This window comes from Geotrypetes seraphini, chromosome 8 (genome assembly GCF_902459505.1).
Source record: "Geotrypetes seraphini chromosome 8, aGeoSer1.1, whole genome shotgun sequence".
NCBI classification, from domain to species: Eukaryota; Metazoa; Chordata; class Amphibia; order Gymnophiona; family Dermophiidae; genus Geotrypetes; species Geotrypetes seraphini.
In genome coordinates this window covers 96,547,928-96,571,994 of record NC_047091.1, presented here as the reverse complement: position 1 = coordinate 96,571,994, position 24,067 = coordinate 96,547,928, and the positions used below count along the sequence as shown (strand labels likewise).

General features: G+C 43.0%; 1 protein-coding gene across 1 annotated transcript in view; it reads right to left on the bottom strand.

Annotated features, from left to right (window-relative positions):
• Positions 1 to 22,862, bottom strand: part of LOC117364512 (tetraspanin-33-like) — a 38,777-nt gene extending 15,915 nt beyond the window's left edge. Inside the window, exons 1-5 of the mRNA XM_033953764.1 lie at positions 22,774 to 22,862; positions 13,839 to 13,896; positions 13,181 to 13,305; positions 5,833 to 5,907; positions 1,345 to 1,440 (exon numbers count right to left, since the gene is read on the bottom strand). Coding sequence (XP_033809655.1) covers positions 1,345 to 1,440; positions 5,833 to 5,907; positions 13,181 to 13,305; positions 13,839 to 13,896; positions 22,774 to 22,830 — 411 coding nt within the window. The 5' untranslated portion in view covers positions 22,831 to 22,862. The remainder of the gene's footprint in view (positions 1 to 1,344; positions 1,441 to 5,832; positions 5,908 to 13,180; positions 13,306 to 13,838; positions 13,897 to 22,773) is intronic.
• Positions 22,863 to 24,067: the final 1,205 nt, after the last annotated feature.

Below are 24,067 nucleotides of genomic sequence, written 5' to 3'. Positions count from 1 at the left end.
CCTGGGGTGATATGTTCTGGGGGTCTCGCGGCCCACCTGCACACGTGGGCGGAGCTACAAACAGAAAATCAGATTTCACCCATTCATGTCAATGGAAAATATGTAAAAAGCTGCCATTCTCACAGTAATTCAAAAACGGCTTGACCGATTTGAACGAAACTTGGTATGCAGATCCCTCACTACCTGGGGTGATATGTTCTGGGGGTCTCGCGGCCCACAACTCTATGTTGCTTGCTCAAGGGTGAATTTATATGTTCTTGCTCCAGGAAGTGAAACTAAATTTGTTGTTTATAATCACGTTTTGCGTTAGTTGTATTGTATTCATTTTGTCAAATATTTCACATTATAATTTGAATATTGTACTTTTTATTAAGCTGTAAAAAAATAATTTCATTCACCACTATAAAGTATCTTTATTTGAATCCATTTACAGTGTTATTGCTATAATTAAATACCCGTGCAACGCCGGGGCATCAGCTAGTTGTCCATATATATTAGAGTTTTGGAAATCAATCTGGAATCAAATGAATTCCCTATTAGAAAATCATGTGGCATTATCATATGGCACAGTTTTATTTGGTATAGAAATGAGGGCAAAGAAACAAATCTCATCTAATAATAATAAGTTATTACTAATTTTAACAGGGGTTGCCATTCAACTGATCACTCATAATTGGAAGAATTGGAACAGACCTAATTACTGTTTTTGGTGGAACTCTGTATGCCATATATATATAATGGAAAGGGCACTAGCTATCCAAAAAGGAAATTATAACAAATTTCAAGATGTGTGGAGGCCATTAATAGATTATTGTAAAGATTAAAAATATTCTTCCCTGAAAAAAAAAAAAAATTTTAAGACATTAAGGGGGGTGGGGGGAGGGAATTTTTATTGATTATTACTAAAATAAATCATTTTCATAAATGTATAAGGGAGGGGGATTTTATTTTATAATACGAGAATTCATTGTAAGATTTCAAGTGTATTTGAAAGTTCAATTGATAAATGGAATTATTGTACTTGTTTTAAGATTTGAAATGAATAAAGATTTATAAAAAAATAAAAATAAATAAATAAATAAAAACCCTCTCCTGGAGACGCACCTCACCATTTAGGTTTTCAGGGTTGCCATAATGAATATACATGAGATAATTCTGCATATATCGAAGGCCCTTTATATGAATGTCTCTTTCACGTGTATTTATTGGGTTAATCCTGAAACCCACCTGGCCAAATTTGCTTCCAGGAGACGATTAAGAAGCAACAGCACAGCTTTAATCAGAGATTAGTAATACAGTTCTTAAAATAAAGGCCAGAATCATTCTGAGCATGTCCCACTGTACCTTTTTCTGAATAAAATCAATAAAATTCTGTAGATCCAGATCCTCCCGATAACGAGATATGGCTTTCCCCATTACGTATGACACTTTATCCAGAACCTAAAGACAAAGGTTGTGTTATAGACTGCAGATATAGGTTTAGACACCCAAAGGCCACACAGACACCTAGGTTCCAATCAAGTCCTCAGGCTGGCCAGAGTGGATCTCAGTTCCCAGGGGGAAGATGGAAGCTAAGTGCTGCTCTTGTGGCAACACCTACTGGATAATCAAATGACAGCATCGGAAACATCTTAGGAGTGAGCTGCTTGCTGCTCTCAGATATAAGAGGGTGATGCAGGGCTTAATCTACCTATAGAAAGAGATTTATGAAGACTACAGCTCTCAGTTCTGGGCCCAATAAACGCTCACAAATCAAAAAAAATTTTGAAATAAAAATAATTTTCAATTAACATTGAAAGGATGTGACGAGGGGCATTTTCGATAGGACATCTAAGTCTAATTTGGACGTTTTGGAAAAAAAAGTCCAGAAAATCCTTAGGGAAAATGTCCATTCAAAACAGCCAGACGTCTATCTTTTATTTTTGAGAATGACCTATGTAGACATTTTGATCCTTAGTATGTCTATCTTTTTTGGCTATTCTTTAAATATAAAAACTTCCACATGAAAAACACACAAAAACAAGTTTTTTTCAGATGTATCAAACTACCTTGTCTGAAAGGCCATCAGCTGATTGCAGCAGGGGAATCCCAATCAGCTGAACCAGTTTTGGTGCAGTCCTGCCAGCTCAGCTGATTGTGGATTCCCCTGCCATTATCAGCTGAATCAGCAGGGAGAAAAAGATTTGTCTCTCCCTACCTCACACCCACTGATCCCCTCCCTCCTCCCCCTCCGACATCTCCAGACCCCTCACTCCAACATTCCCCCCCACATCCTCCCAATATCTCCAGACCCCCTGACACACACATCCCAACACCCCTGTACCTTCTACTGTGAAATCAGCAGGAGGGAAGCCCACTTCCACCTGCCTACAGGGCCACATGCTCAGAATGACGGACCTTCCCCCCCCCCAAAGCATATTGTGATGCAGTGGGAGGGGCCTAAGGACCTGATTGGCTCAAAATCACAATTTTGAGCTAAACAGGGTCTTAGGCCCCTACCACTGCATACCAAGATGCATTGGGAGGGGGAAGGCCCATCATTCTGAGCACGTGGCCCTATAGGCAAGAAGGCAAGACTTCCCTCTTGCTAATTTGTCAGCAGAAGGTACGGGGGGTTGGGTGATGATGGGGGGGTCCGGAGATGTAGGTGGATGTCGTGGGGTCAGGAGATGGGGGATGTCAGGGAGATGTCAGGGAAGATTTTGGGGGTCCAGAGATGTTGGGGGGATGCTATGGGTTCCAGAGATGTTGGGGGATGTCAGGGCAGATTTGGGGGGCCCAGAGATGTAGGGGGATGTCGTGGGGTCCAGAGATCTTGGTGGATGTCAGGGGAATGTTGGGGCAGACGTTGGGGGTCCAGAGATTTGGGAAGGATGTTGGGGTGGGTCTGGAGATGTCAGGGGGAGGGATGTAGGGGATTGGTGGGTGTAAGGGAGGGAGAGACAAATGTATTTTCTCCCTACCGATTCAGCTAATCCTGGCAGGGGAATCCACGATCAGCTGAGCTGACAGGACGGCACCAAAACTGACTCCGCTGATGGGGGGATTCCTCTACCATGATCAACTGATGGGGGATTCCCCTGCCACAATCAGCTGATGGGAAGCCTACTGGGGGGTTTTCCCCTCTTTGGGGGTTGTGACCACTGAGGAAGTAAGGGGGGTCATGCCTTAAACCCTCCAATGGTCTTCTTGTCAGTTTGGGCACCTTTGTGGAACTTAGACCCAACTAAAACAGGTCTAACTCACTGTATTTAAGTTCTGCCAAGGATAGTCCTGAGAAAGCTTCAATTATCCCTGCAGGACATTCAGGTCTAAGCCCACCCGATGCCCACTCATAACACACTTCCCTCCCAACATGCTCCTTTGAGCTCTGGACATTCAGCAGCTTAGAAGTGCTGCTGAATGTTCAGAAAGTTGGTTTTGATAATCGGCACTTGGATGTCCAAGTGCCTACTTAAGTGGATTTCTGTACATTTCAAAGTCTTGATTATGAGCCTCGTAGTCTGTAACCAATCTAATTTGAAAGGGCATTCCAGACTTTAGCTATCTGGTATAAGAGACACTATTCAAATATCTTTCTATATCTCACTCCTCTTGGATTTGAAAAGTATAGTGTATATTTTGAAAAACTCTACCATTTCATCCTAACAAAGGTAACAAGTGAGACATATAATTTTAAAGCTGATCATACAATAGTTTATAGTTTATAAATCAAAGTACATAAATTAAAAATATCTCGCTCTTGTATTGAAAGCCAATGAAAATTTTGAGGTAACAGAGTCACCCTATCATAGCAAGCATTCTGCTGTGTTTGTAACTTCCTTCTCAAAGAATCTGAACAACCGCTGTAAATAACATTGCAGTAACCTAGTTGTGTTAAGACAAATGTCTGAGCTAAAACTCTAAAATATTCAAAGTCTTTGCAGTATCAAGAAGATATCTTCATTGATCCATTCACTTGTGGTTCAAGGGATAACGCAGAATCTAATGTGACTCCCCAGATCCTTAAAGTGCTCTAGAGTGAAACTAACTGCACCCAAAGTTAATTCTGGGAGGATCCAACCAAAGAAATGTTGTTTTATCTCTATTTAATTTCAGGAAATATAAAGATACCCAATTCTCAACTTTATGAAAAAGTCCAGTCATTTTTTTTATCAGATTGCATCTCAGGGAGTGTACTTAATGATGAAATATTATCAGAGAGGCGCGGTGCCTGTCCAGAAAGGAGACAGATTCATCGAAGTCGGCTTGCAGGAGGAGGTGTGAAAGTCTCAGACGAGTTGAGGACCGGAGACACTGGATCTGGGGCTTCCGTTATGCTGACTAGGATTGGATGACACCTGGAGAAGTTTGGCAGCCAAAGCAGTGAAGTCATTTCAAGCTGGACTTCAGTCTTGACTGTTTTGATTTTATTTTCACTTTCTTTTTAGTTTATGATATATTTTTGAATCTCATTCATTGTTTTGCCACTTGTTTTGTTTTATTTTATCATTTAAATTTCATTTAAATTTCCCCAGAATTCTATTGTTTCAACGGTTCTCCCTTCTGCATTTATTCCTATCTCCCCTCTTTTCAACCTTTCAAAATCCTTTAGATCATTGTAGTCTTATTAGAATGTTTATTTTCTTATTTTTCTCCTCTATCTCTATTTTTATTTCTTTATTACTCTACTAATTGTCATTTTTCCAGGTACTTTAGTTAGATTGTGAGCCTTCGGGACAGAAGGGAATTTCTAAGTACCTATCTTACTTATAATTTTAATGCACCCTAATGTATATTTTCTGTAAACCGCTTAGAACCTAACGGAATTAGTGGTATATAAGAAATAAATTACATTATATTACATATATCTACTTCAACCCTTTCTTCAGTTAACATACTCCCCCAGAGATCCCACCAAACTATAAACAAGATGGGAGATAATGAGGAATCCTGAGGTACTTCCCATGGGGCTGATAATGTATCAAGCACTTTAATTCTGTACTTGTAGATAATAATCCTATCCATTCCTATTTCATTAAAAATCTGAAGTAAAATAAAGTAAATAAATAAGGGGCCCTTTCACGAAGAATTGCCTTAGCATGCCCTTATGCAGGCCTTTCTCGTGCTAAGCCCATTTCTAGTGTGGCCATCAAAAAGGGCTTTTCTTTCAATTTGTTTTATTTCTGATCGTGCACTAATGCTAGATTTAACACATGACCATTTTTTAAAATGACCGTGGGAGCACTTACCACCTTCTGTTTTAGGGCTTCTGCATTATAGATGCACTAACCAGTCAGCATAGCAATAGTGTGAGCACGATAGCTGGCTAGCGCATCCACACACATTCTCTGCCTCGCCCCTCCAAACAAAAAGAAAAAAGCACATGCAGATGGCAAAACTAGCAAGGAATGCTTTAATGAGTCCCACCTTATGCCATTTTTGTTACATTAAGTGTGTGTTAGGGACTCTTTTTCTAAGCTACGTTAGATGCTAAGTAAGTTGGGTTGGGTTCTGATTCTTACAGTGTAGTTCTAGGAACAAATAAACATAGAAACATAGAAAGATGACGGCAGATAAGGGCTACAGCCCATCAAGTCTGCCCATACCATTGACCCACCCTTTTAAGTCTACTGGCCCCCTTAACTCTACTGGCCTGCTCTATTAAGTCTATATCCTAGCAACCCTATTCATTGGTAATAGCACAATAAACCAAATGGCTTCTCAAAATTTTCTCCAAGCAATTTTTTTTTTTAACCATAGAACAACTATGGTTTAAAAAAAAAAAGCTTGAAAGGAATCTAAAGCCTTCTCTGTAATGGGTTTACAAAGTCCCTTTTATACAGTACTCACCAAGCCTGAAAAGAAGAACCCCAGCACAGCAGCTACTATCTGCAGGACCAGAATTAGGAGCATCAGCCAGGCAAACTGAAACGAACAAAGAGTCAACTGGGTGGATGATGAATCCATTATATCACACCTCAACAGCAGCCTGCCATTACCCAGAGATACTCACTGCCCTTCTCATGGACTTTTCCGTTCTCTTCTGCCTGTGATTGGTCAAATCCCACAGCCTGGGAATCTGCATGAATATCTGATGATTACATTTAAGACTGCAGTTTGTCCAGCCCTCTCTAGAAATGGCAAACTTCAGCCAAGTCAGCAGGGCAGGATTAACCAATAGGCCAAGTAGGCACATGCCTAGGGCCTGAAATGGTCAGTGGGGCCCGATGAAGGAGGGCATCAACATTGTTTTTTCCAAACGGCAATGGGCCCCTCCAGCATCGATCGGCAACGTGGGCTACCCCCAGTCGGCAACGCAGGCCCCACCCCGATGGGCAACACCCCCCCCCCCATCGACAGAAAGTAAGATAAGCAAGCAACATAGGTAAGAAGGCAACGGGAACTGTAATTGTGCAAGCGGTGCTGCTTGCCCAAAGCTTCCCTCTGACGCAGCTTCCTGTTTCCGCCTGGGTGCATGGTGGGGTGGGGTGGGGCAGGGGCCCAGTGTACTTGTGTGCCTAGGGGCCCTCGACGAATTAATCCTGCCCTGCAAGTCAGGTTTACTTTGTATCAACCTCAGACTGTACTATTTTTGGCCATTCACAGTCAGTGATGTTGCTGTGTTAATCCATTAGAACACATAGAGAAATATGAAGTCAGTTTAAAAGGAAGCTACTAAAAGGATCAGTGGTCTTTGTCATAAAACACACTTAAAGATACATGGAGAAGAGGTGAGATAGGGGAGGCATAACAAAGATATTTAAATACCTCAAAGTATAAATGTACAGCAGGCAGTAGCGGTCTTGAGATAAGGGTGAAAGGTGGCTTAATTTAAGGAAATATTTATTTACAGAAAGGGTAATGGATACATGGAACAGCCTCCCAGTTGAGGTAGTGGAGAAGAGGACTGTATCAGAATTCAAGAAAGCATGCATGGGCCAAGCACTGAGAATCTATGTGGGGGTGGGGGGGGGAAAGAAATTGTAAAGCTGAAAAGGCCGAGCAGATGGATAGACTGGTCCATTTGGGCTTCATTTCCCATCATATTTTCTGTGTATATTAAAGAAGAGTAAAAACAAACCAAACCACACACACAAATTGGGTCATATAAGACATTACAGATTTCCTAAATAGATGAAATCCCCTGGAACAGGGGAATTATACAACGACATCTCCCATGCAAGAAGCTTAATACAGCTGCACATTACAGACTCCTGTCTGCTAAAGACAACTATCCTGGCCCACCAACACCCAGCAAAAACTATTGCTATGGAATCTGAAGTCATCCTGGCCCATAACTATTTTAATTTCAGTAATAACATCTATTTACAGATCATGAAAACTGCTGTATGCACCAACATGACATGCCAACCTTTTCATGACAGCATTGGAAGTGACATTTTTGAATTCAGATATTGTAGGTACATTGATGACTACTTCATGATTTGGACTAAGGAAAATGAGAAGCATAAGCATTTTTGCCATTTTTGTAAGTCACTGAGGCGCCGTCTTGCAAGGGGGCAGTTAAATTGAGGTTGCAGAGTGGTAGACTTCAGAGTAATGTCAGGAATTTCTTTTTCATGGGGAGGATGGCTAATGCCTGAAATACCCTCCCAAGGGAGGTGGTGAAGACAAAACTGGTGATGGAATTCAAAAGGATGTGGGATGAACACAGAAATTAGAGGTTTTTTTAAACATTTGCTATACTAATTTTGCTAGCTTGCAGATCAAAGCAGTAAACAATTCTAAAATTATAATAAGAAAGAAACTACGAAATTTCAACCAGAAAAGAAAACATTCATTCAAGACCATTCACATCTAAAAGGGGAAAACAGAGAGGAGGGTGATTAAGTTTATTGAGTTAAAGAGGGATGAATGAAATAGGGGGTAGGAAGAAGGTAGCGCAAGGAGCAAAATTGTGGTAAGGAACTGCAATAAACCTAAACAGCGTCACGGGCCTGCCAAATGGGCTGTATTGACACACCACTTTGTACTAAGTGCATTACTGAAGTGATTTCTTACTTTCATGGCCTTTGGCTTTGTGAGGGCTTACAAAATGGCCTTGGCTTCCTTTCTGTGGAAGCTTTTGCATGTTCCTGTTCCTCTCTCTGCGCTTCATATGCTGTTTGCTCAATTTTCCAGGTTCTCTATGTATACCTCGGCTGAAAAACTGTTTTTAAGTAAATGTTCTATTCTGGGGAAAAAAATGTATTTTGAATTATTGGTTGGCTGATGAGCCGCCCTCCTTCTGGCATTGGAGGAACAAACTACATGAACTGATGGGATGGGAGGCCTGGATGGTTTACTCCTCTCGCCTCAGAAGTAGAGACTTTGTTAACATTTGGACTCCTTATTTGAACATTTTGCCTCCAAGGAGTCGGAGCCGCATTTTGAATAGACTTCAGCTGTTTCCTAACCTACCTTCTGACCCAAGTTATATCTTGTCTTGGAGTTTGGGGATGAGGATAGGAGGGGATGAGGGAGTGGGGGGGTTCTCTTGAGGTCTAAGAGGACATCAGAGTAAAGTCCTCTCTGGCAGGTTGATTTCATTGTAAAATCTTTGCTTGTCATTTTGCCATTGTGTGTTTCTGGTTCATTTTGTTAATAAAAAAGATTTAAACATAAACTTAAACAGCATCAAATGCTTGGTGGAAGAGCCATGTTTTTAGAGCAGACATAGCGAATCTCTAATTAGAAAATGAATGGTATAAAAAAACAAAACCTATTATTCTATTGTCCGTTTATTTTGTCTTTTTGGAAATCAATTTGGGGCCAAATTAATAGTTTGTTAGAAAATCATGTGGCATTGTCATATGATACAGTATTATTTGGCAAGTCTATGAGGGTTAAGAGCCAAATATCTTCCAAAAATAATAAACTCTTACTTATTTTAACAGGAATCGCCATACAACAAATAACATGTAATTGGTAAAATTGGAATAGATTAAACTACCGTTTTTGGTGGAACTCAGTGTGTCATATTTATAAAATGGAAATAACATTAGCTATTCAGAAAGGGACTTTTAATAAATTTCAAGATGTGTGAAGGCCATTAACAAATTATTGCAATGAATAGGTATTATTTTCCCTGATTTATACAAATGAAAGAATGGGGTGGGGGAGGGGGACTTTATTATATGGTATACGTGTTATGAGATATTGAAGGGATGGGAGGGAAAGGGATAATTCTAATTAATATGAAGAAATGTAGAATTTCAAGTGATGTTGTTAAGTCAAAATGATGTTACTCTTTGATGCACTTGATGTAAGTTATAAAAATGAAGAATTTAAAAAAAAAACAACCCAAACTTAAATGGTTGCATGTGTGTTTGATGTGGCAAGTGGTACTTATATGGCAACTCCAGCTGTGAAAAACTAAGACTGTTACTGACCGACTTTAGGCTAGTTTCACTAACCTGCTGATCTTGCCCGATCCGTGGCAGGCCGACTGATCCACGATGGATCAGTATTTAAATGGGGGCGATCGGAGGAACACCCCTCTCCAGCCACACGGATCGCTAGTGAGCAATCCTGAAGCATGCGCAGACCATCTTCTTTGCCTGTAGATGGTCTGCGCATGCTTACAAAAGCAGTGTTTTGTTTTTTTTTAACTTCACTTTCGTGCCCGTGGTTTTAACCCGCTTTAAAACCCACGGGTTAAAACCACGGGCTTGCACTGCGGGGCAAAGAGCAGGAGATCGGGGCTGAGAGCAGAGAAGCGAGGCAGAAAACCAGGCAGCAGAAGGCAGGGCAGTCAGAAAGAACTGGTCCTCAGCAGTCGCTTATTTTTGATCGGTCATCCCAGTTGGTGTCCCTCATTTTTTTTTAGTGAATCGCTGCCTGCCTACATTTGAATGCCATTCCCTCTCATTTGCATGCATGGATCGGAGGATGATCGGGACAGAGGTTAGTGAATCGGGTCACAAAGGGGTTGCTAAGTGGTCGGGACTTGATCAGTGGGCTTAGTGAATCTAGCCCTTAGAATAGAGAATGACACAGGGACAAATTTTTCTCCGTCCCCGCGGGAACTCATTTTCCCATCCCATCCCATCCCCAGGAGTTCTTTTCCTGTCCCTGCCCCATTCCTGCAAACTCTGCCCTCATCTGCACAAGCCTCAAACATTTTAAAACCCTAAGTATTCGAGGCTTGTGCGATTAAGGCAGAGCTTAAAGGAATGGGGCAGGGACAAGCACAGCAACAAAACTCATGGGGACAGATGGGAAATTAAGTTCCTGAGGGGACGAGGACAAATTTGTCCCTGTGTCATTCTCTAACTTAGAACATAAGAGTTTCCATACTGGAACAGACTGAAGGTCCATCAAGCCCAGTATCCTGTTTCCAACAGTAGCCAACCCAGGTCACAAGTACCTGGCAAGATCCCATGGAGTAAAACAGATTTTATGCTGCTTATTTTAGGAATAAGCAATGGATTTTACCAAGCCCATCTTAATAATGGCTTATGGACTTCTATTTTAGGAAATTATCCAAACCTTTTTTAAACCCTGTTAAGCTAGCTGCTTTCACCACATTCTCTGGCAATGAATTCCAGAGTTTAATTACACGTTGAGTGAAGAAATGTTTTCGTCGGTTTGTTTTAAATTTACTACTTAGTAACTTCATGGCATGACCCCTAGACCTAGATATTTTTGGAAAGTGTAAACAAGAGATTCACATCTATTCCACTCCATTCAGTATTTTAAAGACCTCTAGCATATCTCCTCTGAACTGTCTCTTCTTCAGGCTGAAGAGCCCTAGCTGTTTTAGCTTCCTTGATAGGGAAGTCATCCCGTCCCTTTTATCATTTTCATCACCCATCTCTGTACCTTTTCTACTTCTGCTCTATCTATTTTTGAGCTGCAGCAACCAGAATTGCACACAATATTCGAGGTGCAGCCACACCATGAAGCAATACAAGGGCATTATAATATTCTCATCATTTTTTTTCCATTCCTTTCCTGATAATTCCTAACACACTGAGCTGATGGTTTCAGTATATCTTCAATCATAACACCCAGATCCTTTTCCTGGGAGGCGACTCCAACGTGAAACCCTGCATAGTGTCCTTTGTATTATCTGTGTCCCACATATGGCAATCCAGTTTAGGATGTGCTAGAGAGGGCTTTGACAGAAACGCCAGTAATTTAGAATTTGAGGACAGCGCTGGGCAGACTTTTACAGTCTGTGTCCCACAAATAAGAAGGTGATTCGGATAGGTTGGAGTGGAGTTTGATGGCAACTCCTGTAGCTGGAACCTAGAGTACTGGACGGACTACGATAGTCTATGTCCCAGAAAGACAATGACCAACTATTTTATATCATAGAAAAATAAAAACTTGATGGCAGATAAAGGCCAAATGGCCTATCCAGTCTGCCCATCCACACTAACCATTATCTCTTTCTCTCTCTATTTATTTATTCAATTTATTATACCGTTCTCCCAGGAGAGCTCAGAATGGTTTATATGAGTTTATTCAGGTACTCAAGCATTTTTCTCTATCTGTCCCAGTGGGCTCACAATCTATTTAATGTACCTGGGGCAATGGTGGGATTAAGTGACTTCCCCAGGGTCACAAGAAGCAGCGTGGGTTTGAACCCACAACCCCAGGGTGCTGAGGCTGTAGCTTTAACCACTGCGCCACCCTCTCCCACTGTCTATTCCAGGCCTCCTTGAATTCAGACACAGTCTTTGTCTCCACAACCTCTTCCGGGAAACTGTTCCATGCATCTACCACCCTTTCTGTAAAAAAGTATTTCCTCAGATTACTCCGGAGCCTATCACCTCTTAACTTCATCCTATGCCCTCTCATTGCAGAGTTTCCTTTCAAATGAAAGAGACTCGACTCATGCACATTTACATCACGGAGATATTTAAACATCTCTCAAGAATCCAAATCGCAATAACAAAATATAAATACAATCAGCAAAAAAAATTGTTATATTAGCCTAGTGGTGGAGATACCCAATGAAAGTACATTTATAATAGGTGGAGAAAAAGCCTCAACTTATCAACAATATACGGACGGCAACCCAGTAAGTTCTTAAGCCAGTCCTGCTCTGTATCATAGGCAAAAACCATCTCTATCATATCTCCCCTCTCCTTCCTTTCCTCCAAAGTATACAGATTGAGATCTTTAAGTCTGTTCCCGTATGCCTTATCACGAAGACCACACACCATTTTAGTAGCCTTTCCTCTGGACCAACTCCATCCTTTTTATATCTTTTAGAAAGTGTGGCCTACAGAATTGTACCACAATATTCTAAATGAGGTTTTACCAAAAGGGGATCACAAACAGATCGGAGAAGGTTATCATGCTGCTGTAACGGGCCATAGTGCGCCCTCACCTAGAGTACTGCGTCCAGCACTGGTCGCCATACATGAAGACAGAACGGTACTACTCGAAAGGGTCCAGAGAAGAGCAATTAAAATGGTTAAGGGGTTGGAGGAGTTGCTGTACAGTGAGAGATTGAAGAAACTGGGCCTCTTCTTCCTTGAAAAGAGGAGACTGAGAGGGGACATGATTGAAACATTCAAAATACTGAAGGGAATAGACTTAGCAGATAAAGTCAGATTGTTCACCCTCTCCAAGGTAGGGAGACCAAGCGGGCACTCTCTAAAGTTGTAAGGGGATAGATTCCATACAAACGTAAGGAAGTTCTTCTTCACCCAGAGAGTGGTAGAAAACTGGAATGCTCTTCCGGAGTCTGTTATAGGGGAAAACCTCCTCCAGGGATTCAAGACAAAGTTGGACAAGTTCCTGCTAAACTGGAACGTACGCAGGTGAGGCTGGACTCATTTAGAGCACTGGTCTTTGACCTGCGGGCGGCCGCGTGAGCAGACTGCTGGACACAATGGACCACTGGTCTGACCCAGCAGCAGAAATTCTTATGTTCTTATACAGGGGCATCAATACTTCCTTTTTCCTACTGGCCATACCTCTCCCTGTGCAACCTAGCATCCTTTTAGCTTTCGCTGTCACCTTTTCAACCATATTCATTGTTGGTTTAATCTTGAATTGATGAGTGTGACTGTTGAGCATACAGGATGGACCATTCAGGTCTTCATCTGCTGTCATTTATTATGTTGCTATGTTACACACATGAGAAAGGCATTCAACCTTTTCTCATAACCTACAACTTCTTTCTTGAAGCTTAGCTTCTGCACACCAAAAAGGAATGTGTGGACCATGCTTTGCTTACAATTTTCAGCAGAATGTGCAAGTCTCGAAGAGCTCCCATGCAGCCAAGAAATGTGACAGCAAACATTAATATTCCCACAGTAATTAATATGACAGAAGGGTCTGTAATGAGAGAGTCCACAGCACCTGAAACAGACAAAACCAATATCCAGGGGGAAAAAATGGAAATTAGCAAAAATTATTTTAATAATGTTTAGACGTGAATGGAGTACAACCACCCTGCTCCTTCCTCTGATATTGATTTCATGGGTAGAAAGTCAAAATGATTCATTGTTGTTTGAAACTTTCACACAAGTTGAGTTAAAAGAGTAATTGACTGCCATTCATTGTTACTTCAAATATTTCTGTCACAGAGAATGTTCCATCCTGATAAGGAGTGTAACGAGGACTCCCTTCTGACCAAAGCCAGCTCTACTTCTGCCCCATTGTACCTATGGATCTGTGGTTCCTGCATTTTCATATACAGTTTATAAATACAGAGATGAAACATAAAGAGATAAACTGCCCACCCAAAAGCACTGCCAGATATTGCTGTTAAGTCAGCTACTGAAAATGAAGCCCCATCACTTAGCATAGAGGAAGGCAGGGGTTGAAAACAGCCCTGTTCTACAAACTATGACCTCTTCAAATGCGACAAAGAAATGGAGAAATGCACTTACTTGCTTCCTTGGACATTCTTGCATATACTCCCACTGCTATCATCAGACCACTGCCAACCTAGTCCAGAGAGACAGTAAGAGAGAGTGTGAGAGACAGTGAGAGGAAGAGGGAGAGAGAGAAAGGCAATGTGAGAGACAGTGAGAGGGAGGAACACACATGCACATTGAGAGGGAAGGAGAGGCAGAGATAGAGGGAATAAGTGAGAGACAGTGAGAGGGAAGGAAAGAGGGATAGAGAGGCAGTGAGAGACAGGGTGAAAGTGAGAGGAAGGGAAAAGAGATAGTGAAAGAGAGTGTAAGAAACAGTAAGGGGAGAGAGAGAAAGAGAGGCAATGAGAGAAAGAAGGAGGAAGAGAGACAGACAGAGGCAACGAGTGAGAGATGAGAGGAAGGGAAAGGGAGAAGGAGTGAGAAGCAATGAGAGAGAGAAAGAGAGACAGTGAGAGGTAGGGAGAGAAAGAGACAGTGAGAGAGATAGTAAAGAGAGAGACAGAGAGAGATGGAAAGGCAGTGAGATGTGTCCCACATCCATTTTCAAAGGACACAAGGAAAAGAAGCATTTTTACTGCATTATGATTCTGTTTCCATTTGGTGGTGCACAGAATATTTTATCACCATAGGATTCATAGGTGTCATCATTTGAAAATGATTGGGGTGCCAAAAACAATACAAATCACTCCTCCCTGGACACAGTGAGGGAGTTTGCTCAATATTAGGGGTGGCCACCACCCACTAGCACCCAAAAAGCTGGCTCCTATGATAGGATTGATACTAGTTCAAAAGGGATTCGCAATCAACATTAGGGTGGTACATGTAGCTGCCAGTAATGATGACATCATCAAAAGGGGGCGGGAGGAAGCCAAGTGTAGTCAGGTAGGGGATAGATATAAGCTCTTTGGCGAAAGGACTTATACCTGAAAAAAATGTAAATCACATTAAACAAAAAATTGGAAAGATTGTCTAGAAATACAAAATTAATATGATTACATGATATCAAATGTTTTTCTGGCTTCTTGGGGGTTCAGTTTAATTTGTATTTTATGGTTACGCATTCTTTACTGGGTGAGGTCTGTGTTCTGCATGTGTAAAAGAGACATGGTTTTCTGTCAGCACTGACTGCAGGATTAATCTGTACTAATCTGGCATGCTTAGTTTTCCAATCGGTGTACTGATTGATGTTCTAGCACCCACAGTGGTGGTGTTTTTTCCTAAGTAGGTTCATGTTGTGGGACTCATGGAAGTTATGGTATGTTGGAATTGCTCTATAGATGCTGAGACATAAGTAGTGTTTGTATTACTTCATATTATGCCTGTTATTGGAGTTTGGATTTAGAAGTACACCACACCTTTCCTAGTAATAGCTCAAAGCAAGTTACATTCAGGTTCAGTAAGTATTTTTCTGTCCTTGGAGGGCTTACAACTTAAGTTTTGCATATGAGGCAATCAGTGGCAGCATATCTAGGAAGTTGGAGAATGGAGGGATGGGATCTTTGGCCACCCAACTAGGGTCCAGGCCCACCCAAATTTGGGTGCTTGGCTACACCCCTGGAGGTAATGGAGGATTAAGTGACTCATCCAAGACCTCAAGGAGCATCAGTGGGATTTGAACTAGAGAATGGCACGGTGGACGTTACCCGTTGGTAGCCGCGAGTAGCCATGGGTAACCCACCAAAACGGTGGAGGGGGGAAAGGTGCTCACCACAGGTGCAGGGACAAGGCCATCTGCTGCCCTGTGGAGCAGTGAATGGCCTTGTCCCCACAGTTAAGGGAGGGAACGCGCACGGTCACCAATCGCGCGCGGCCCCCTTCCTCCTTCCTACAAATCTATCTCCCTCCCTCCCTCTTACCTTTGCGGCACGTTTTAAGGTTTCAGAGTACTTGTTGAAAGCCGCCAGAGCCTACGTGAATTACGGTTGCATCAGAGGAGAAGCTTCCGCCCACACACGTGCCCAGAAGGTAAGGGGGAGTTGGGAAGATGCACGGACCGCGCGAGGGGTGCCGAAGGGCAGTGAGGTGGAAAAAGGGAAGGGGACGGAGACGAGGCAGAGCAGAGATGGGGACGGGGTGGTGAAGGGGACGGTGGTCCGGTGACAGGGCAGTGACGGGGACAGATTTTTTCCCCGTGTCAGTCTCTAATTTGAACCCTGGCTTCCCTAGTTCTCAGCCTGCTGCTCTAACATTTAGGTATAGCTAATACAGATAGGGGCAAATGCTATCAGAAGCACCCACAAGGTAGGCGTCAATATAGACACCGTTCAGCACGATTCAAGTACAGTTGGCTGCTGTTTAGTGAATCACGCTGAGCAGCACCTATTTGGGCACCTATTTTAAAGGCGCCCAATAAATAGGCCAGCTCTAGACCCAACTAAAAGTTAGGCGGCCATGCGAGCGCTTGAGCACGCTCAAGAGCAGCGATTCTGTAACAAGACGCCTAATACGTAGCCACGCCCACGGCTAAGATGCGTAGCACCTATTTTTTTTTGAAGGCCGCCTAAATTTTTAGAGGCGCCTTATTACAGAATCACTCTTTCTTGATAGGCGCCTAAGTTTCAATTATTGCTGATTAAAAAGCTTAATTGGGCTTGTTCAATTTAGATAGGCGGCTCCAAAATAGGCGCTGGTTACAGAATTTGGGCCATAATGCCTAATGTTTGGTAACTCAACAGCAAATTAAGGGCTAGCAAAGCCGAAGTCTGGTGGCCACTTAGTAACCTACCTATAACATTGATAGGTACATTATTTTACGGTTGCCAGTAACCTCATAATTTCTGTTACAATACTGTTGACACGGCCAACAGAAAGATGCTGGACTGGAGAGCTAGGGCTGACTGAGAGCCAAATGTTAAAATACCTGCTTATATTTCCAGAATATTGCAAATACTATTCTGTTCGATATGTTGTATCATTTTGCTGTATTAGATAAGGCACAGCTGTAAAAACTAACCAGAATAAGTAGAAAAAATACACACTGTTTGAATTCTTCACTAGGATTTTCACATGCATCCCTACGACAGAATCTGGAACAACGTTCCAGTTTTCTACCACTCTCTGGGTGAAGAACTTCCTTATGTTAATTTCAACTTTAGAGAGTGCCCTCTCGTTCTCCCTTCCTTGGAGAGGGTGAACAACCTGTCTTTATCTACACTTCCCCCTCCCCATTCGTGGTTTCTCCATTTGCGGTTTCATATAATTGCAATTTTTTTTCTGGGGAGGGGGAAAATAAAAAAAGCAGTCTTAATTTTAAAATAACCCATCTTTTTTTCCTCCCTGCCGCCTTCCCGGCCTTACCTGGTAGTCTAGAGGGCTTTCGGGGCAGGAGCGATCTTCCTACGCTCCTGCCCCGTGCAGATCGCCATGAGGAAATGGCTGTTGTGAGTTCCCGTAGTCTCTCGAGACTACGTCGGGAACTCCCTACAGCCATTACCTCATGGCGATCTGCATGGGGCAGGAGCGTAGGAAGATCGCTCCTGCCCCGAAAGCCCTCTAGACCACCAGGTAAGGCCGGGAAGGCAGCAGGGAGGTGGGGGTGGGTCAGAGCCGGATAATCATGTCCCCTCTCAATCTCCTCTTTTCGAGGGAGAAGAGGCCCAGTTTCTCTAATCTCTCGCTGTACAGCAACTCCTCCAATCCCTTAACCATTTTAGTCGCTCTTCTCTGGACCCTTTCGAGTAGTACCGTGTCCTTCTTCGTGTATGGCGACGAGTGCTGGACTCCAGGTGAGGGCGCACCATGGCCCGGTACAGCAGCATGATAACCTTCTCCGATCTGTTCGTGATCTCCTTCTTTATCATTCCTAGCATTATGTTCGCCCTTTTCAGCTGATGTTTGGCTTTCTGTGCATAATATAGAACCCAGCATGCCTCACTAGTTATATTTTTATTGATGTTCTTTCAATCAAATTAAAAGGTAGAACCCACACACACACATACACACTATAGGCTTGAAATGTTTATTTGCAATGCCTTAGAGTAGACCAATAAATTGCATTAAATCATCTTTCTGCTTTGAGCGGTGATATGTGGAGAAGAAAATTAAGACTACAGGGACAGTGAGGGGACAGGACAAAGATCTGGTGCCACTCTCTAATCTGAACCCTCCTCCCTTCTCTACCCCTTCCCCTGTCCTAATCACCAGAGATTCAATTCATAGACTTAAAAATGTAGAGCAGGGTATTTTCAGTTCCCACTGTGCACTGAAACACCACAACAGTTTCCTCAGATTATTTTTGTGGCATCTGATACAATTTGTGACCTGGAGCATTCGTGATCCTCTCAGAGTTCAGTCTAGTTTATTTGAACTTGGCCTACCTCCTTTCAAAAGGGGAAGGGGTAAAACGCGGACCTCGTGGATCTAAAACCGCACGTCCTTAAAAATCTGAGGTCCGTGTCCGTGCCACTTGTAGCTTCTGTCTCTGACAGACCTTTATGAGATTTTAGCGCTGACGGACCCGTCTCAGCATAGGGAGGGAAAAGTATTAGGATCCGTCAGCGCTAAAATCTCATAGAGGTCTGTCAGAGCCAGAGACTAGTGCTGGAGCGACAGAGCAGAAGCCTTCTTATATATAGGTTTTCGGAAAGGCAAAGAGAGCGGGAACATAGGTTTGGGACGTGCGTTTTGGAAAAGAAGTCTCCAAATGTTGCTGGGTGCTGCTGGGGTTCAGTCTGAGGATCGTAGGCATGAGGCAGAGCCTCGGCTGCTTTCCTTCCTCTGAATTGCTCGATGTACCCCTCTCTCTGCCTTTCTTGGAGAAGGGGTAAAACGCGGGCCTCAGTCTCTGACAGACCTCTATGAGATTTTAGCGCTGACGGATCCTAATACTTTTCCCTCCTTATGCTGAGACGGATCCGTCAGCGCTAAAATCTCATAAAGGTCTGTCAGAGACAGAAGCTACAAATGGCAAGGACATGGACCTCAGATTTTTAAGGACGTGTGGTTTTAGATCCGCGAGGTCCGTCAGGTCCGCGTTTTACCCCTTCCCTTTCAAAAGCTCTGTGGATGCTGAGAAGGGCAAAGTGATTGGAAGGAAAGGCAGGAGAGAATAAGAAAATAAGATGAGGAGGGGACCCTGTGGGAGAGAAATTCTAGTGTACAGGGGATGGGACTTGATTTACGGCCTTTCTGTGTGGCTACAATCAAAATGGTTTATGGACTTGTATTTTAAACGTGTACTTATTTTGTATTTGGAACAATGTAGTGTTAAGTGACTTGCCCAAAGTCACAAGGAGCTTCAGTGGTAGGGTTACCAGATTTCCTCAGACATGTCTTCCTTTTGAGTACATGTCCGGGGGTCGGACAGCTTTTCAAAACCTGGCACTTTGTCCGGGTTTTGAAAAGCTTTTCTTCGTATAGGAGGGCATCCGCTCATGCACGGATACATTGCAATGACCTCACGCACACGTGCATGTGATGTCATTGCGTCGCAACCACGGATGCCTTGCCTGACGAGAGAAGGCAGTAGGGGGTGGGGCTGGGGCATGACAGGGCAGAACCGGGGTGGGGATGGGTGGGATGGAGCGTGGGGTAGTTTCTGTCGGGGATGTTGTGAATTGATTGTAAATATCTGTTATTTGTGATTTGATATAGTTTTATAATAAAGCTAATTTGTATTGAATGATAATAAAAGATTTGAATTATAAAATGCAGGCTTCTTTAGTTACTGAATTTGATATAAAACAATTCCGGAAACATCTGTGAAAGTTTGGAATAATCTTCCCACCATTATAAAACAAATTTATTCTTGTATCCTTTTTCATAAAAAGTTGAAAATCCATCTGTTCCTCAAGAGCAGTTGTGAATGATTTATTTTTCTCTGTAATTGATTATATTATGGATTTATTTCTTCTTTTCTTTGTCAACTGTTTGGACCTTATTGGAAGAAGGATTAAGATTAGATAAGATTAAGGACTAGATTCGCTAAACAGTCCAATCGTGTCCCAACCAGTTTGTGATCATTCCTCGACCTGATTCACTAACCTTCCGACCGATCTGATCCACCCACGCAAATGAGGGGAAATGGCATACAAAGTAGGAAGATCTCAATTTACTAAAGAGAAGAAGGAACACCAATTGGGCTGGCTGATCCAAACTGAAGCGACTGCAGAGGACCAGTCGCTCACATCCTTGCCGACTGTCCTGCTCTCTGCCGCCCTGAAATCCCAGCCTGCAGCCCTGAAACCATAAAAATAAAACACCTCCCTTGTGCAAAAAAGCACCCTGCTGCCCTGCCTCTCTGCGAGCCCATGGTTTTAACCAGCGGGTTAAAAGCGGGCTTCACTACAGCGTTGTTCCAGTCTGATTGTGATTTTGTTCCAGTCTAATCTAAGGGCTAGATTCACATTCTCGTGGGGCCAGCGAGAGCAGCCATTCCCCCCCCCCCCCTTCTGTTTTGACCTCGAGCTGAGCGAGCTTTGCAAACGCATGCGTGCATCGCATCTCCAGGAAGAGAGGATGGTCTGTGCGTGCGTCTGAATCGCTCTGCAGCTCGTGGGCATGTGGAATGGCTTGTGGGCATGTGTCCAATCAGATCATTTGCATGGGGACTCTAGTGAATTGGTCGCTCAGCAAGACTCGGCCATGGATCGCCCCCCCAAAAAAAAAGAGTTTAATGAATCTAGCCCTAAGATACTATTGGGAGGGGGAGTGATGGACAGACAACAATAAAGGTGTGAATGATGTACAAGGGAAGTGCCAATACAAACTCTAGCAGTTCATTTAGCTTTGTCTCCTTCAGCAATTATCCTGGTTGTCACATATACATATCCCCTACCCCACCCCCACCACCGCCCTACCGTAACTCCAGCCTGGCTCTGCCATTGTCTTCTTGCACTTCTAGTCATCCCCCAATCCCCCTCCCAGATCCTGTGAACAGCACCTGGAAGTGACTCCCAGACCCAGCCTCAATGAGCAGTATCTTGCATGGCACAAGTACCAGATCAGATAGTTACTACAGAGCTTGGACCCAGGATCCCGACCCTGTGAATAACCCTGGCCAGGAGCATGATAACCACCAGGATACTACCAGCTACAACAAGAACTTGTGATTTCTTGAAAACTTATGAATTAATATTATTTTTAGCATTCACAGCCTTCAAAGAACCTACTTCTTTTTCATTTGACAAGCATTATACAAATCAGTGATTCCCAAACTGGGTTTCTCAACTCTCTACAGGGATTCCTCAAAAAATTAGATTGTATTGAGGATTCATCTGTGTTTAAAAACTATTTTAATGGTTCCACCATTAGGGTGACCAGGTTACCCATTCCAGAAGGGAGACTTTTTGATCAATTCTGCCAACATCATCCAGGTGCATTATGGGATCTACAGCACTGATTTCAATGGGTAGAAATAGTAGCAACATGGATGAAAGAGCACAAACTGAAACTGAATCCTGACAAAACAAAATTCATCCTCCTCGAAAATAACAAAATCCCAACCATAACAAACCAAATCACATACCCCATTCAACCCACTCTAAAACTTCTGGAAATATTGATAGACAGAGGCTGTATCATGCAGCCACAAATCAACAAAACAATACAGAAATCATTTGCAGTCATGAAAAACCTAAGCCAAGTCCATAAATTCTTCGACAGAAAACAATTTCAGCTTGTGGTCCAGTCCCTAGTCCTGGGTCTTCTAGACCAGAGGTTTTCAACCTTTTTAGACCTATGGACCGGCAGAAATAAAAGAATTATTCTGTGGACCGGCATCGGTCCGTGGACCGGCAGTTGAAAAACACTGGGCTAAGTCGTGGGCCAGACCCCGCCCATCTCTACCCAATCTCCACCCCAGACCCTGCCCCCATAATAGTACTAATTGCACCTTGCGCGTCCCGTGCCTCATTCTGACCGTGCAACGTCAGAGAGAAGGCTTCCGGTTCAGGCGCAGGATGCCCGTAGGAGCCACTGCCCTTGGCTTTGTGCACTGAATCAGTTAGGAAAAGGGAGCTGGATCGAAGATAACGCCGCATCAATCACACCGTGTTGGGCCTGATGCATGTGCTGGTACTGTGGACTTGCAGAAAATGTCTGTGGACCGGCATTGGTCCATGGACCGGTGGTTGAAGAACACTGTTCTAGACTACTGCAACATCCTCTATCTCCCCTGCCCCGCAACCATGATAAAAGAACTACAAACAGTGCAAAACACAGCTCTGAGACTTATCTACTCACTGAGGAAACACGACCACATCACAGCAGTATACTTCAATTCACACTGGCTCCCAATACAAGCAAGAATACTTTTCAAATTCTACTTCTACTATTTAAAACCATAAATGGAGACAGCCCAGCCTACTTAAACCGACTAATCCAAACAACCACAACCAGACATAGGAGAACCCACACACCATTCACGCAAACCTCCAATCAGAAACGTCAAATGAAAAAAAATGTACAATGGCCTCCTGGCCACTCAAGCAGCAAAACTAGACTACAAACTCTCCAATTTACTGATCATGACCTCGGACTACAAAACCTTCAGAAAAGAAATAAAAACCCTGCTATTCAAGAAATTCTTAAAGACAAACTAACATAGCAAGAATCATCTCAATCCCCAATAGCAACCCGCTCCACTATGTAATACCACCGAAACTGCCCAGATAACTCCTTATGTATTCCTAAATGTCCAGATAACTCCTTTATGTAATCCGCCTTGAACTGCAAGGTAATGACGGAATAGAAATCACTAATGTAATGTAATGTAGGATCTTTGGGATGTAATTTTATTAAAACCAGGACTAGCCCAAAAAAGCCTCCCATCTGGAATAGGTAACCTATCCACCATAGTAAAAAAATTGGGGAATTACTGATATAAATGATAAGAAAAATAAGGAAGATCAGCAGAATCTTACGGCTATTAAACTCAGTTGTCTTTCAAAGGAACTGCCATAAGGGAGGGAGCAGGAAGCAAACCTTCCCACCCTAAGCTACTCACCCAGAAGAAATAGCAAGACACAAATAGAGTGTACTTGACAACCTGGTTAGTTCTCATTGTTTCTGTTGAAGTAGAGTATAAGCTGGCGAGATGGATCTCCCAGAAGGATCCTGTCTGTTGAACCTGTGTGCTCACAGCGCTGGTGGATGGCTCTTTCACTTCCTCAACTTTTGCTCCTCCTGCATCCTCTGTGCCTGCAGGGCTTTTGGCAGGCATGAGAAGCACACCGTTCCACAGGTCTGATCACGCCGCTGGCTGCCTGCAATGAAACATGCACAACTCATGTCAGGCTGGAGGAGGAAGTGGGGGCGCTCTGGCATCACCACAGTGACCATAGTTCTCTTTGCTATCAGTCAGATGTTCCACTTGTGTGTTAAACCAAGAAAAAGGTTATTTTTCAAAGCACATCTTTGAGGCTGCTCAAGACTAGTTTATTGTGCCAGGGTTCAAATCCTACTTCTCCTGGAAAGATGAGTAACAAAATCCAAATGTCAAGGGGGATAAGCTCTGCCAGTCCTGGTTTCTCCCTATGTTGTATGCAGGGAGATGTAGCTGTGAGCCTTGAGCCTAGGGTTGCCATGTGGCTCCAGAAAGAAAGAAAAAAAAGAGGACAATTCATCCTCCTTTTTCTGGAGGCATATGGTAACTCTGGCTCTGACTGTCTTATGAACAGGAGGGAAATTGAATGACATGAGGCAAATTCAGAACTGAATCAGTCCAATCCCCTGGACAAGGAGCTACTATAATCATAACATAATCCCCCCCTCCCCACATGCTTAAATCACAATGGCTTTGTGATGTAATTGTGTAATGCAGGGGAGAGTGTGGCGCAGTGGTTAAAGCTACAGCCTCTGCACCCTGAGGTTGTGGGTTCAAACCCATGCTGCTCCTTGTGACCCTGGGCAAGTCACTTAATCCCCCCCATTGCCCCAGATAGATTGTGAATCTGCTGGGACAGACAGGGAAAACTGCTTTTGAGTACCTGAATAAATGCATGTAAACTGTTCTGAACTCCTCTGGGAGAATGGTATAGAAAGATAAATAAATGTAGACATTTATTTCTGGATAAATGTAATAAAAAGAGAATCAAAGCATGTACCTATTTTTGAGATAACAGGGAGTGTTCACAGTCGCAGAAACATATACAATACATAATATTCAAATGTATGGTGACACTTCAACATGCATCTGGCTTGCAAGTCAAACAGTTAAGGCTAATTGGTTGCTAATCTGGAATGCTACAGTTGAAAAACATGTGTTGATGGCCTGGTAACTCAGCAGTTGTAATTTGCAC